The 14,414-nt window shown below is 52.9% G+C and overlaps 2 protein-coding genes and 1 non-coding gene across 4 annotated transcripts in view; 1 reads left to right on the forward strand and 2 right to left on the reverse strand.

The window, feature by feature from the left end:
• Positions 1 to 2,147: 2,147 nt before the first annotated feature.
• On the forward strand, positions 2,148 to 3,596 carry Cldn5 (claudin 5). Its single transcript, XM_020160632.2, has one exon. The coding sequence runs from the start codon at positions 2,331 to 2,333 to the stop codon at positions 2,985 to 2,987; it is 657 nt and encodes a 218-aa protein (XP_020016221.1). The 5' UTR covers positions 2,148 to 2,330; the 3' UTR covers positions 2,988 to 3,596.
• A 2,424-nt stretch (positions 3,597 to 6,020) lies between these two features.
• Positions 6,021 to 14,414, reverse strand: part of Cdc45 (cell division cycle 45) — a 32,120-nt gene continuing 23,726 nt past the window's right edge. For both annotated transcript variants that reach the window (XM_074061215.1, XM_020160634.2), the window contains 6 exons: positions 11,953 to 12,091; positions 11,731 to 11,814; positions 9,883 to 10,001; positions 9,631 to 9,707; positions 7,640 to 7,706; positions 6,021 to 6,148 (listed from right to left, as the gene is read on the reverse strand). In XM_074061215.1, coding sequence (XP_073917316.1) covers positions 7,642 to 7,706; positions 9,631 to 9,707; positions 9,883 to 10,001; positions 11,731 to 11,814; positions 11,953 to 12,091 — 484 coding nt within the window. In that variant the 3' untranslated portion in view covers positions 6,021 to 6,148; positions 7,640 to 7,641. The remainder of the gene's footprint in view (positions 6,149 to 7,639; positions 7,707 to 9,630; positions 9,708 to 9,882; positions 10,002 to 11,730; positions 11,815 to 11,952; positions 12,092 to 14,414) is intronic.
• On the reverse strand, positions 10,944 to 11,019 carry Trnaa-agc (transfer RNA alanine (anticodon AGC)). The gene has a single exon. It is a non-coding gene; the product is annotated as a tRNA-Ala (tRNA).

A 14,414-nucleotide genomic window follows, 5' to 3' on the forward strand; every position in this document is an offset into this window, starting at 1 on the left:
GAAGTCTAAGATTCTACCACAAGGTCCCCGGGATACTCTGAGGTTATCGTTAAAGAGACATAAGCTCACCAGGCCACCCTGGGATGTCAGGCTTGGGATGGACCCAAAGTGGTGAAGGGATGGAGGTCAGGTGGGCAGGTAAATGGGGACAGCTTTGTGTTGGTTGCAGCCCAAGCTGTCTGGAGGGGCAGCAAGCAACCTAACATGTGGGGCAGATAATGACAATCACTGCATTGAGGCTCCTCCCTGGATACCAGTGGGGAAAACAATAAGCAAAGATCACCCTAGTTTTGACCTGTGGGAGCTATGCTGGGCAATAGGTACAGAGAGGTGTCATGGGATGTATCCAGCAATGCAACTTAGCAAGCAACCAGAACCTAAGCACAGAGAGGAGGCTGTAGGTGGAAAATGGACCAGTTCAAAGCCTAGAGGAAAGTGAGTGTGGTCAGAGTGTATGCCCGTGGCCATGCCAAGCCTAGCAGCGGGACTGGCCAGTTCTGCTGAGGAGGCTGCAGCAGTCATCCCAGGAAAATGGTGATATGGGGTGGGGGAGTTGGGGAAGGTCCTTGGATGGGGCTGTTTGTGGGGGTGCTGGATTGAGAGGGCTGGCCCCTGGAATGGATGGTGATGGAATGGGGAAAGGCCTATGGAGAATCCAAGCAAACTTGCCCCTTGCACCTTCTTGTGTGAGATGAACAGCCACCAGCCTTACTGCCTTTATCTCCGTCAAAGCCATGTCAAGAGGGAGAAGCCTTGAAAGGAGAGGTTCACCAAATCTCCCATGTCTGTGACTGGCCTGAACAACACCACACTTTCTGGAGGCCCCAGCACTCTGGACCAGAGTGGGGGGGGAAAAAAAACCAACCTGGTGGCTTTATTCCAGGGCTGGGAATTCAGATTTAGCTGGAAACAAAGGGGTTGTAGGCGAATGGGGAGGAAGGGACTGGTGCCCTTATGGGGTTGTGGGCTGAGGGGCTTGGTGCCCCCCACCAGAGCCTCAGGGGGCCCAGAGCGTCCACCCCTGTGGACCTTTCAAGAAATGGCTGGGCCATTGTGCAGAAGAATGTCCGGAAATCCCGTGCCTCCCTCCTCCAGTGAGGATGGGGGCTCTTCCTCCTGGCCAGGAAACTCCAAGTTGGCTTCCGGAGGGCAGCCTGGGGGCTGGGGTGGCAGGGCACCACTGCCACTGATGGGAGGGCAGGGTACAGTCCCTTTGTGTCTCTCTTGTCTAAAGACCAGAGTAGGCTGCGCAGTCTGGAACCATCACTAGCAGGTGACAGTGGAGCACAGCCTGAGTTGGGTCACTGGCGAACACTGGGGCCTTCCAGAAGCCCTTTCTCCTGACACCACTGGGCCTCTGAGTATGGGGGATGGACAGCATCACCACGGGAAGAGGAGCAGACCAGACTGAGGGGTCTGGGAAGCACCGCCCCCAAAAGAAACAACCAAACAGCAACAGGGCTGTTGTGCGGTCACCTAGGAAAGCTCTTGTGCTGCCCACGTTGTGCCAGGGCCCGAGGCTCCGGGGAGGCGGTGCGTCATGTAGTGCTGGTGTTGGACAGGACCATGGCTGAGGTTGGGATCCTGGCCTGACCCCCACAAGGCATCTCTGCTTGGTCCTTCTCAGGACTCGAGGGGCACTGAGGAGAGGATGAGCCTGGGCTTGGACTCCAGGGTAGGAGGATTTCTGAAGGGAGGCCTTAGGTGTTTGTCTCACCTGAGCAAAAGGGCTGCGAGACACCCCATCCCCCACTCCAGGCCTCTTTACGCGGGAATGTTGCGGGGGGGTGGGGGGGTGCTTGGTCCAGGATCCTAATGTAGGGAGGCTGGGGGGCGGGAGGGGGGTCATAACTCATAAAGAGGAGGAGGCCTGGAGAGTGCGCGCACCCGCCCCATGTCGGCCCAGAATGCGCTCAGCCGCGATTACAACAACCGGCTGATGGGGACTCGGTGAGTGCGCCTGGCTGCAATAGATCCCCGCGCCCTCCTCTACCTCAAAGCGCTGTTGTTTCCCTAACTCAGCTGCCAGGGAATGGGATAGGGTGGGTGGGGCTGAGGGCCTTTGGCGCGTGGATTGGCTGCTCTAGCCCGGGGGGGCTGGGTTCGAGGGGTAGAGTCCGCCCCCCGAGACTTCAAATATGAAGCCCCCAAGAAGCGCGGGTAGATCGGAGGTAGGGCAGCTGTCCCTCGGGGGGCTGAGTGGACTGCTGGTGGTGAGTGGGACGAGCGGACGCAAAGGCACCAGGAGCAGCTGAGTCGCCCAGCTAAAGCACCGCCGCGCGCGCCGGGAGGCCCAAGGGGCCATCGGGCGCGCATCTCCGCGTTCAGCTATGGGGTCAGCAGCGTTGGAAATCCTGGGTCTGGTGCTGTGCCTGGTGGGTTGGGTGGGCCTGATCCTGGCGTGCGGGCTGCCCATGTGGCAGGTGACCGCCTTTCTGGACCACAACATCGTGACAGCGCAGACCACCTGGAAGGGGCTGTGGATGTCGTGCGTGGTACAGAGCACCGGGCACATGCAATGCAAGGTGTATGAGTCAGTGCTGGCGCTGAGCGCCGAGGTGCAGGCGGCGCGGGCGCTCACCGTGGGCGCCGTGCTCTTGGCGCTGGTTGCGCTCTTTGTGACCCTGACCGGCGCGCAGTGCACAACCTGCGTGGCCCCGGGCCCGGCTAAGGCGCGCGTGGCCCTCACTGGCGGCGCGCTTTATGCGCTCTGCGGGCTGCTGGCACTCGTGCCGCTCTGCTGGTTCGCCAACATCGTCGTCCGCGAGTTCTACGACCCCGCGGTGCCAGTGTCTCAGAAGTACGAGCTAGGCGCAGCGCTGTACATCGGCTGGGCGGCCTCCGCGCTGCTCATGTGCGGCGGCGGCCTCGTGTGCTGCGGCGCCTGGGTCTGTGCGGGTCGCCCGGACCTCAGTTTCCCCGTCAAGTACTCGGCACCGCGGCGGCCCACGACTAGTGGCGACTACGATAAGAAGAACTATGTCTAAAGGGCGCGGGGCACAGCGGGGTCGCTCCCGGCAGCCAAGCCCGGGAGCCGGAGAATCGGCCTGAGAAGCCGCTCGTGGATGGCGGCCACCGCTGTGTCACGCAGCGCAGACTCCGAGGAACACTGGGCTAAGAGAACTGACCAGACCTGCCCGCGCCGGCAGCCCGGCTTCTCTGACCACCGCCAGCCATACTTAGGAGGACTCGATTGGTTTTCTTTTCTGTGCGCAGCACTGGCCAGGACGCGGGTGGGACTCTCGAATTCTCTCACGCGTGGGCACCAGATCGCACGTGCCAACTCTTACCCTGACCCTGGATGAATCCTGAATGCTGCCTTACTTTCACGGTGGTTCCTGATGACCTAGGAGGGACAGACGGAGAGCTTAGGGGCCCCAACTTGAGATGCTGGAGAGATGAGGATAAACCGCCATTTCCTTCTCAGCAGGGCCAGAGCCCAAACCAAGACTTGGTCTGGGCTTCCTTGTCTCACCCACCAGCTCCCAGGGGAGTCGTTTGGCCATCAGAGCCGAACATAGGGCTGGGGCGCTGCCCTCCTCGCAGGTTGGGGGTGGGGAGGTTAAGAATTTGCTTAGTAAAGGGTTTGAGCACTCCCACGGTGTCCTGTCCTCTGTTCACTCGTCCCTGTGTCCAGCAATGCTACTTCCACCTGCCAACCCTTCCCGGAAGGCTCCTGTGGGGCTCTCAGGGCTGGCCTTGTCCCATGAACAGTGGGAGAGGCTCAGCCACAGCTAGCTGCAAGCCAGGAAAGTGGGAAGAAAAGCCCCAGACTGAGGGATAAGTGGGAGGGGTGGAGGCAGACCCCAGCAGAGGCTCCGGTTGGGGCTGCCAGTAGAATATCAGCATGCGGGAAGAGCTGAGGGGTGAGCAGCCAAGCTGCTGGCTTCTCCCGAAAAGGGCCAGGCAGGTGATGTTTCCACTAAACTTGGAGTACCATCAAGTGGTCGCAGAGCAGACCCTCCACAATAGTGGGGTGGAGCAGGGGTGAATTCAGGATGTGTGCCCCGTCCAGCAGGGCTTGGTTCAGTCCACAACAGCGTTGCCATGGGGAGGAGAGGCTGGTTGCCCAGAGTGCCTTGGCTCTGCTCTAGCCCCTTGTCCTGGTTCCTCTGTCAGTCATGGTGTGGTTCTCCACAGGGTTTGTGCCCACCCTGCTGGCCTGGCAGCCAGCCCACACTGGTGCTGACCATCAGCACCTCTGTACTGACACCTACTGGGGGCAGCTGGTGTGAGAATCCTGCGAGGGAGAAGGGTAGCAGGGTTGGGAGGGGGCTCCCTCTAGGTGGACAGGAAACAGAGTAGGGAAGAGCTCATTGTTTCCAGACCTGTCCTAGACACTTGAAATTAGCACATTTCTATCTTTTGCCAAAAGGCCAGGAGCAGAAGAGTAGTGGATGGGGGAGGGGGCTGCAAATAGGTATGCAAGCCCAGTCAGCAGGAAGACTTGGCATCTGCCCCCAACCCTGACCTCCAGAGCTCTGCTCAGAACTGAGCCACATCCAGTAGCAGGGAGTGTCCTAGGCCTGGCCAAGTTCCCCACCGCGTGGAAGGGGGAGAACCCTGAGGAGGTGGGCTCAGATGGGCTTAGGATAGATTCTGGTGGGTCACAGGGGAGCCAGCAGGTGGGACTTCCAGGAAGGCTCACCTTTCAGGTAGTCCAAGATTCCAACAATGGAATGAGCTACAGCAACCAAGGACCCCAACATGGAGAGGTCTTCAGCAGGGCTTGCACTTGTAGCCCTGCCTGGGCTGTGCAACAGCGACCAAGAACAGCTGAGCTTGGAAGCTTGTGATCCTACAGCTGTGGCCCAGGGCAGGGCTGAAGCGAGGGTCCTTAATACTAGTACACCTGTTGGCTGGGGCTAGACAGAGCCAGAGCCCAGGGTTCAGCCAGAAGCTGAGCCCAGATTGCACCTGGGGGGCGTCTCATTCCACATAGATCCTTTTCCCAAGTGCAGAGCACAGAAAGACAGCTGCATTTGAGTTTTCCCAAATGGCTAGGGTGGGGAGGTTGAGGGCCCCGGGGAGCCAGTCACCACCTGCCTGATCCACGCTGTTTTAGTGTTTGCAGGGGCAAACACTAACTCTGTGGCACACTGGAAGCCAGGGCAGAAGAGCCGGCCTCCAATTTAGCTCCAAACCCACAGTGCTCTCCCCTTTCCCAAGGGCCTCCCCAGTCACTTGGGTACTCTTTTCCAAGCCACTTTCTGGGCTTTCCCTGCATGGATTCAAAACCTACCACCTGCAACCAGGAGGCCACGGCAGAAGGATCGTGAATTTAAGTCCAGATTAGGCTACATAGTGAGACTTTGTCTCAAAAACCTACCCAGACTACTTCTGTCTTCAAGGACTATGTCCAACACTGCCTCCCCCAGGAGTCCAGCCTTTACAGGTGGACACCACCATCCTCACCTTCCAACACTCACTGCATTCAGGAAACATCTGGGAGGGGTGGGACTGCTGACCACCTTCCCCCACCCCCCAACTAGAAAGGCTGCACTTCTCTGAAGCCTGGGAAGTTGCTGAGGTTCAAACGACGTGGACCTTCTATGACCAGGATATGGGTGACGCTGACAGCAGGGTCTAGTGCCTCCACCTGCTCAGCTAGCCAGGCTCTTGCCCACCTAAGCCCTTCTCCTTGCTGTTTTTCTCTTTGGCAGAGCACGGTGCTCACTGTGTGTGGAGAGACAGGGACACCTGGACAGGTGCTGAATGGTGAGATGAGGGCCAGGGGGGGTGTGGGGGGAAGCAGTCAAGGCCAGAAGGAAGTGGTAGGCAGGCAGAGGTCAGCACAGGTGCTATAGGGAGACCCAGGGTTGAAGGGTTTAGCCTCTGTCCACTTCCACTGGGAGCCTGGAGGCAGGGTGGGGAGACTTTGTCCTTAGGGCTGAACAGTGGCCACACCCCTGTGCTTCCTGTCTGGCCTGGAGGATGCCAGAGGCATGCGGGACCCAGGGAAGGCTCAGAGTACACCCAGTGCTCACCCCAAGAGCAGAGGCATCATGGGGAACAGAACCTAAAACAAGCACTTTATTCCAGTAAAAGCCAGTTTCTGCATTTCAAACTTTGCCCATAACTTACAATCTAAATAAAAGCCAGTCAATATAAATAAGGAGAAGGAGGTCATTTCTGAAGAAATCAAGTTCTGCAAAAGAAAAAAAGTTGTAAACAATCTGATGTCTCCCTAAATGTAGCAAACTGAAGCAAGACCTTTCCTCTGCTGCTGCTAAGCAGCTTCAACCTTGGGGTGAGGGGTGGGCACCCACTGTCCTCACTATGTCCCCTGCTGGGGTCCGAGCTGTCCACAAGAATCCCCAATGCTCTTGCTATTCCTAGAATCTATCCACTCAAGAGGAACTTGCCCAGCTGCTTGTCCTGCCAGAGTCGCTCCCCTTCCTTTCCTGGACAGTCTCTACCTCTGTCACTCAGCATGCAGTTCCTCCCCCTCCTACCAGGCTGCCTCCACCACTGCTTGGGTGACTGACACAAGCAGTGGTACTGGCATCAGACTGCAGGGGAGAGGTTTATCTCCAATGCAGCCTCACTGCCTGAGATCCCTAGCATTACCTTACACCTCTGTCCACCTGAGGGGCCCAGTGTTGACATCCACAGTGACACACCTGCTGTCTGAGGATGGTATTGACCCCATTTTTAGAATCAGACTCGACTCTATTTGGTACCTGGCCCTAGGTCACTGCTTAAGACTCAAAGCATCCAACCTAGAGCCCCTTGCCTAACATGGCTCTGTGCACCCAGGTCACCCTGAAAGATGGGCTACGAGGTCCTTGAGGCCCCCTAGGCTATTCTGGTGCCTATTACCCTGTAGCTTGAAGATCATCCTGCATGGGGCAGTGGGAGAGGTGGCCATGGCCTAAGGGGACCCCTGCACCAGAGCCTTGGCAGGACTGCCTGTCAAAGCAATGGCCTCCAGCCTAGGCCTCAGGGAGAGGCAAGGCTGGGCGTGCCCACTCACTGTGGCACCCTGGGCTGAGGTAGTCACACAGACACAAGGCAGGCCCCCTATCTCCATTTCTTAATGGTCCCTCAAGAAAGAGGCAGGTTAGTGGGAAGGGTCTGGTTGAGGAGGTTTTCTGGCTCACAATGGGCCTCCCAGGACAGCCACACTGGTAAAAGCTCAGGCAGAGCTGACATTTTGTGATTTGCAGCTGGGTAGCTGCCAACTGTTTTGCTTTCTCAAAGGTCGGGCAGACAAAAGCCCAGAGAGTTGGTTTAGCGGCTCCAGCCTGAAGCCTGACATGAAGGCTGTGGGGGCAGGAGGCTCCCAGGTAGCCTCTGAAGGAAGCGCCAGGGAGTCTGTGTGTCACACGCATCACACACACGATGCCCAGCCCCACAGTGTGGTCAGTGGAGGGTGAATGCCAAGTCTTTCTGAGGGGATCAAAGGGGCTTAATGAAATTAGCTTCCTCAAAAACTCCCCATTGTGGCCCTGCTGGCAGGCTCAGGACAGACATTCTTGGGAAAAATGCGTTGTCCCCAAATCTCCTTAAGACTCTGCTCTGATCTGAAACCTGAGTAAAAGCCTCTGTTGAGGGAGGACAATGGTCAGAGTCAAGGTCAGGATGGGAGGAGGCAGGCCGGCAGGCCACCCGCAAACCCCGCCCTCCCCCAGCTCACCCTCAGGACAGCAGGGATACGAGGGCATCCAGGAACTTGCTCCGGTCCTCAGCTTTCAGTTCAATTACTAAAGTAATGAAAGACAAACATCTTGTGAGAAGGGAGGAGTGAGAAAAACAAGGCAGAGCACATGAACTCCTTCGTCCTGACCCCCTAACTGGATCAACCCTCTACTGCATTCCAAACCACACAGGACTTTTACAGCCTGGAATCCTCTGGAATATTTGTTATCATCTCTCTGTCCCACTGTATTGAATCCTCAGATCTGTTGGCTACACTGTGGAGAGGCCAAAGCCTCTGGGCCAGATGCTCTGGGCAGTCAGGAACCAGCAATGACATCCGGTAGAGGGGATACAGGGGATGTGAAAACTCACAGAGATACAGTCTTGGAGGGGAACAGGCCTTCCCATCCTGCCTGGCATAGACACTCCCACAGTGGGTATGGGAAGCATGAGGCAGAGGCCACTTCAGCCCTGTTCTGCCCAGTGCCTCAGCTTCAGTGTCCTCTTCTGAAAGAGGGGACATGATATAAACTGCCTGGATCTTAGACAGCCATCAGGTTCAACCAGGCACATGGATTCTCACTAGATGGAGCAAAACGAGGTCCTCCAACAGGGCCGAGCTGGCCTGGCCTTGGGAGCCGGTCATGCTGCTGTCGCCTCCACAGCTTCCTTGCTGTGTAACTAAGGTGGGGTGTTCTACGAGCACCTGGAGTCAACCTTCCCACATCCTGGGTGTGCAAAGGGAAGCCGGGGCTGCTGCTCAGGGTCCAGCACCTCAGAGTGCCACAGCCATGACAGTCCTGGCACTAGGAGGCCCGCCTTGAGCCAGCCAAGCAACCTGAATACAGACTGGGTCTCTCTGGACAGACTTGTTAGGGAATCAGTGGTGCCGATGTCCTTTCTAAGAGATGCAGATGAAATACTGAGAGGTGTTATGGGCCAAACTATACTCTCTCACATTTCTATGTTGAAACCCTAACCCCAGCACCTCAGAATGGGACTGTATTTGGAGTTGGGACCTCCAAAAACGTGAATAAGGTAAACTAGGCTGTCAGGGTGAGTCCTAATCCAGTGGACTGGTGTCCTTCTAAGAGGAGATCAGGACCCAGATGGAAAGGAAAGACCATGTGAGGTTTCAGGGAAATGATGGCCAACTAGCCAAGGAGAGAGGCCACAGAAGGGCCAACCCTGCTGAAACCTTGATCTCAGGCTTTCAGCCAGAGGACTGGGAGGAAATAACTTTCAATCCATGCTGTTTTCCCCCAGCAAATCAGTGGGGGAAGAGCATTGATAAGTTTGTTTTACTTTAAAAAATGTCAACAAGAGTAAAAACGGTAGACTGGGCATGGTAGTACCCATCTGCAATCCCAGCACTTGGAGGCTGAGGGCAGGAAGAGGCAGAGTTGGAGGCCGGCCTGAGTTACATATGATACCCTGTCTCAAAACCAACCAACCAAAAAACCCCTAAAAGAATGAAAAAGATAAATACAGCTAAACATGAAGCATACTCTGTGCTGGTGTCTGGTGAAGATGCTACTGGGCAGAACCCTTCAACTCTCTGAGCTCATCCAGCACGTAAGCAGGGCCAGTGTCAAGCTGCAACACAGGAGGCTGTGGCCTCAGGCAGGACTCTCTATGATAATGCAGGTTTTGGCCTGGGGTGGTGGTATTCCTACTCTTTGGGTCATCATGGCCCTGTTTTTTCTTCTCCCACACTGGAGAGAGGACCTTGACTGGTGGGGCTGAGGTCTTTGAGGCATCAGCTGACATTCCTCTGGGTCTGGTGGGAGAATGAGCTCCATGGTGGGACCCTCAGGCCAAGGCCAGGGCTCCAGCTGCCCAAGCTACAGAGAGCAGCTTTGCCTGGGGCTGCTCCAAGAGGACAAAAGGGCTGCTGGCCCCAGGCACCTCAGCTTGTCTCATTCTGGGGCCAGTGCTGACCTCGAGGGTCAGAGAACAGAACTGTGGCCAAATGTCAAGGACTCTTACCTGAAAGGTCAAAGTGGTTGTGCAGGGTCCGGGAACTGGTGCTTTCTGCCGCCTTCTCAAAGGCCCTCCCAAAAAAGCTGTGGACACAGGACAGACACATTGGGACCAGGATACCTGTAATGGACCCTTCTCATCCTGGCCCGTGATAGATACTGGAGGGTGAATGTCACTTGACTCAGTGGACCAACATGCTGATTGATACCCCCAAGGCTTCCCTCCCACACTGTCCCAGGACAAGTGGAAGCCACTCACTTCTTTCTATCTGAGCTGTCAGTCTCTGGAGGAATGCCCACCATGGTCACCGTGCCCTGCTCCACACTCAGGGGGGCAGCCATCACCAGGGGCAGCAGCTTGCAGCGCCGGTTCTTAGTCTGTGAAGACAAGGATGCTCTTTAGTCCTGGTAGAAACACTACTCACTGCTCACAAGCCCCAGTAGCCAGGACACTCCCCCCAAAACCTGCAAGGACTGTCATCAGAGTATATGCTAGAGTTCCAGCATGACACTTTGGCTCCCTGTTCCTTGGCTGTTCCCATCACCTCCTTCAGGTCCTGCTGCAGCTGGCATCTTCTCTAGGAGCCCCCAGCATTCTAGCCTTATCCTTTCTTTCTGTGGTACGTGCCTCTAAATTAAACCGCATGCATTCACTCCTCATGTGGTCCACTCCTGCAGGCACACTGCCTCAGGATGGAGTCCCTGAGGGTTTCCCTTAATGCTGTACCCACATCCCCACACCCTGCAACTGTGGGTATAAAGCTGTGCTTTATACACAGCTGAGGGGTGTGCCAGTGGGTGAAAGGGGACAGCTGATCACTATGAAAACAGGCCCTGGTGGATGGTGGGTGTTCAATCAATGTTTGATAATTAAGTGGGTCCTGAAGTGGCTGCTCATTCATCCATTCTACAAATGAGCAAAGAGGCTGAGATCCAAAATTCTACCTCACATCATACACATGATAAATGAGGTTGAGATGTGAACAAAGCCTAGAGGACTTCAATGCTCATGTTTGGTCCCTAGTTTATCTTTTGACATTTTAGTCACTCCTAGGTATCCACAGGGCATTGGTCCCAGGACTCCCCATGGATACCAAAACCCGAGGATGCTTAAGTCCCTTAATGAAATAGTACAGTATTTGCATAGAATCTTTTCAATCCTCTCAAATACTTCATCTTAGACTACTATTATACCTAACACAATGCCTACACATCATTTCATATGCACAGATTCAGTATAGTACTCAGTGTACAACAAATTCAAGTTTTACTTGTTGGAACTTTCTGGAATTTTTTATCTGAAAAAAAAAATAGGTTTTTTGGCTATGCTGGGGATGGAACCCAGGGCCTCTTGCATGCTAGACAAGTGCTCTACCACTGAGCTACATCTCCAGCCTTTCTAAAATTATTTTTGATTCCAAGGTGGTTGAATCCAAAGTAGCAGAATCCACAGACACAGAGCTGTACTTGATCAGCTTCAGAACACTCAGGTGATCGTTTTACTGGTTAGTTCATAGCATAAGTAAATCTTAAGCTCCTGTTCCACATTTTGTGTAGAATAGCCCCTGACATGAACCTTATCTTGAAGAGATTAAGACTTGATTACTGACATATGCAGGGACCATTCTCTGTGCAGTCACACCTTGGAGGAGTCAGGTGGGTAAGGACCCCTGCCTGAATAACAGCTAAGTTAGAAATGTGCGCCAAACCAAAGCAAAGAAGGGTGTTAGGTCACAAATCCACTTAAGAAAAGTTAGCCTATAAGACAAACTTTTGCAGAGAAGCAAGTCTGTACTCCTTTTCCTTCTTTGCCTGATTTGCCATAGCTGAATATGAACCCCAGTCCTACTGCTGCGTGTGCCCCTCCCCTCTACTTGTCTGAGCGATTTGGACAGCAAGTCATCACTTGATTCAGCAACCAGAGCTTGGGGGAAGTGAAAGGTTCCTAGAGGTCAGCTGAGTAAAATGCAGCCCAGAAAAGCAAGGGATCTGCCCAGGCCCAAAGCTGGTGAATAGCCATGGGTACCCCGCCATCGTCTCGCACTTAGTCCACAACATGGATCGTCTGTCCTCCTGCACCCAGGGCCCTGCCCACCCAGCTCCTCACCGAACACACAAAGGACTTGAGCAGGTGTCTGCTGAGCAGGCTCAGAGATGCAGGCTTGGAAAACAGCATGACATCTGGAGTGCCCTAGGGGAGGGGACAGTCAGAGAAATATTAGCAGGCATGGTCTACACTGTGCCTTGGGCCCTAGCGGGGGGACAGATGGTCAGAGGAGGCACAGACAGGGGTGGCCTAATGCTGACCATTAAGGGAAGCCTGCCTGACCTCCATGAGGGAGCAGTAGAGGAAAGGTCCCTGGGAGATGACGAGGTTGGTGCAGAGACAACTAGCAATGGTCTGCTGGGTGGCTCTCAGCTGCTTCTTGGCAAGTTCCAGGCCCAGGTACAGCTTGTCCAGGTTACTCCTGAAACAGGGTGAACACTTGGTTTTCTTGTCAGGAGCTCTTGATAAAATGCCGATCATAGACAGATTGCTTGATTCCTGGTTCAGAATGGGGTCTACGGATAAGAGTTGATCTTTTTTCCTTCCTGAGGTCCCCTTCACATGAAGGAAGGCATAAAAACCATATAAACCCACAACAACAGAGGGAGAGGTGGGAAAGGGTGCTTGTGTCAGAAGACGGGAAACTAAAGATACCATAAAGAAAGTCCCAAGAAGGTGCCTGGAGGGTTCCCCTGACAAGAGGGGAGGCTTGGACAAGGGCTGGGGGGAAGCATGGGGACTTCCCCTCTGAATACATGAAATGAACTTTCTGAAGAAACAGACATTCAAGCACAGCCTCTATGTCCATCAAGTAGGAAGCCTAAAGTGTCACAGTCAATTCCCTGCCTGCCATGCTATGCCTAGACATTCCTGGCTCAGTCAAGATTCCATAACCTCCTTCCTAAATACAAAAGACACCAGACCATTTTGAGAAACACTTATGGCTCCTGGAGTAAATAGATAATTGGAGAAGAAATGAAATTTAAAATGAAACCTAGTATCTTTAGAGAGATTTGACAGCAATTACATTCCTAAACCAAGAACAGGATACTATGAAGAAAAGAACAGAAATCAGAAAGTGTTGGTGGAAATTAAAATAATTAGAAGAAAGAAAATATTCACTCAAAGGCTAGAGGATAAAGTCAAGGAAAATATCGATCACTAAAAAGGGCTGGTGGAATGGCTCAAGTGGTAGAGCGCTGCCTGGCAAGTGTAAAGCTCTGAGTTCAAACCCCAGTACCACCAAACAAACAAACAAAAAAAACAGAAAATGGGTTCCATCATCAGGAAATGACCTTCAACTCTGAGTTCCATATAAGCTAAACCAGAAATCATATGAGGGTAAAAAAAAAAAGAAACTGTCAAACACAGAACTCAGAATGTTTATCACATATACACCCTTTTTTGAAAATTGAGAATTGTGCTCTAAGGGTAGACAAGGAACATCTATGATGACTGTGGGCAACAGGCTTAAAAAAGCTACAGGTCCAGACTCAGGAAGTAAGACAGAGCCCTAGGTTCTCTCAGGAAAATGGACTAAGAGAGTCCTGCTGGGAAGAGAACTGGGGGGGACGTTAAAATGGATATGATAAAGGAAGCAAATCTGGGTGTGGTGGTACATGCCTGTAATCCTAGCTACTCAGGAAGCAGAGCAAGAGGATCATGAGTTCAAGGCCAGCCTGGGCAAAGGTATTGGTGAGATCCTATCTCAAAAACAAAATAAGCTGGGCGCCAGTGGCTCATGCCTATAATCCCAGCTACTCAGGAGGCAGAGATCAGGAGGCTCATGGCTCGAAGCCAATCTGGGCTAATAGTTCATGAGACCCTATCTCGAAAAAACCCATCACAGAAAAGGGCTGGTGGTGTGGCTCAAGGTATAGTTCAAGCCCCAGTACCGCAAAAAAAGCATAAATAAAGGGCTGGGGCGTAGCTGAAGTGGTAGGGTGCTCCCCTAGCATAGGGAAAGCCCTGAGTATTATCCACAGCACCACAAACAAACAAACGCAAACAACAAAAAGGAGGCAATTAAAAATCCCAAGAAAAACAAAGAGCTGTGCCAGAAAGTAATATATCTCTGTACATTATTGCTGCTGGAATAGATGACTAGTATAATAAGGTAAAACTACTCATTGACTTTCATCTTATAAAAAACAACCTAAAGCCAAAAAATGAGATAACTCACATGCTTTCTTGTGAAATACTTAAGTCTAAGTATTATCAACCTTGAAAATAAAAAAGCATAGACTTCAGAAATTAGTATTATGGCCCAGGAAAGCAAAAGAGCAAAGTAGGGATATTAACATCCTTTTCTTACAAAGTAGGGAGACAATGGTGATAGATAAAGATTGAGGTATTTTAAAGTATGAAAGAGTTAAAAACGGTATAACTGTACTGACAGGAGGGGAAGCAGGACAAGAAAGGAATAAATGCTCTTTTGTCCTAACAGAAAGTTAGTAGACAGTATCTAAAACTGGTCCATAAGTGCTGGGAAGATGGCAGCAGTAGTGGGAGGATAGATTTTTAATCTTCCCATTCATAGATAAAAACATATCAAGTAGATTGTAAAACCAAAATCTTAGGATCCACACTTGCAAGAAAACAAAGGAATAAGGGACCAGTACAAACCCCAAAATACAGCAGGTAGGAAGGGACCATTAAAAGCCACAAGACTGTCACATTGCCAAGATCAGTATGGAAAAAACAAGAGAGGTAGCAAGACTTAAGAACAATGAAAAGAGTCAGGG

Source organism: Castor canadensis, chromosome 18 (genome assembly GCF_047511655.1).
Source record: "Castor canadensis chromosome 18, mCasCan1.hap1v2, whole genome shotgun sequence".
NCBI lineage: Eukaryota > Metazoa > Chordata > Mammalia > Rodentia > Castoridae > Castor > Castor canadensis.

Excerpts from the sequence above, each read along its gene's own strand:
- Cldn5 (XM_020160632.2), top strand. The coding sequence starts at position 2,331 with ATGGGGTCAGCAGCGTTGGAAATCCTGGGTCTGGTGCTGTGCCTGGTG.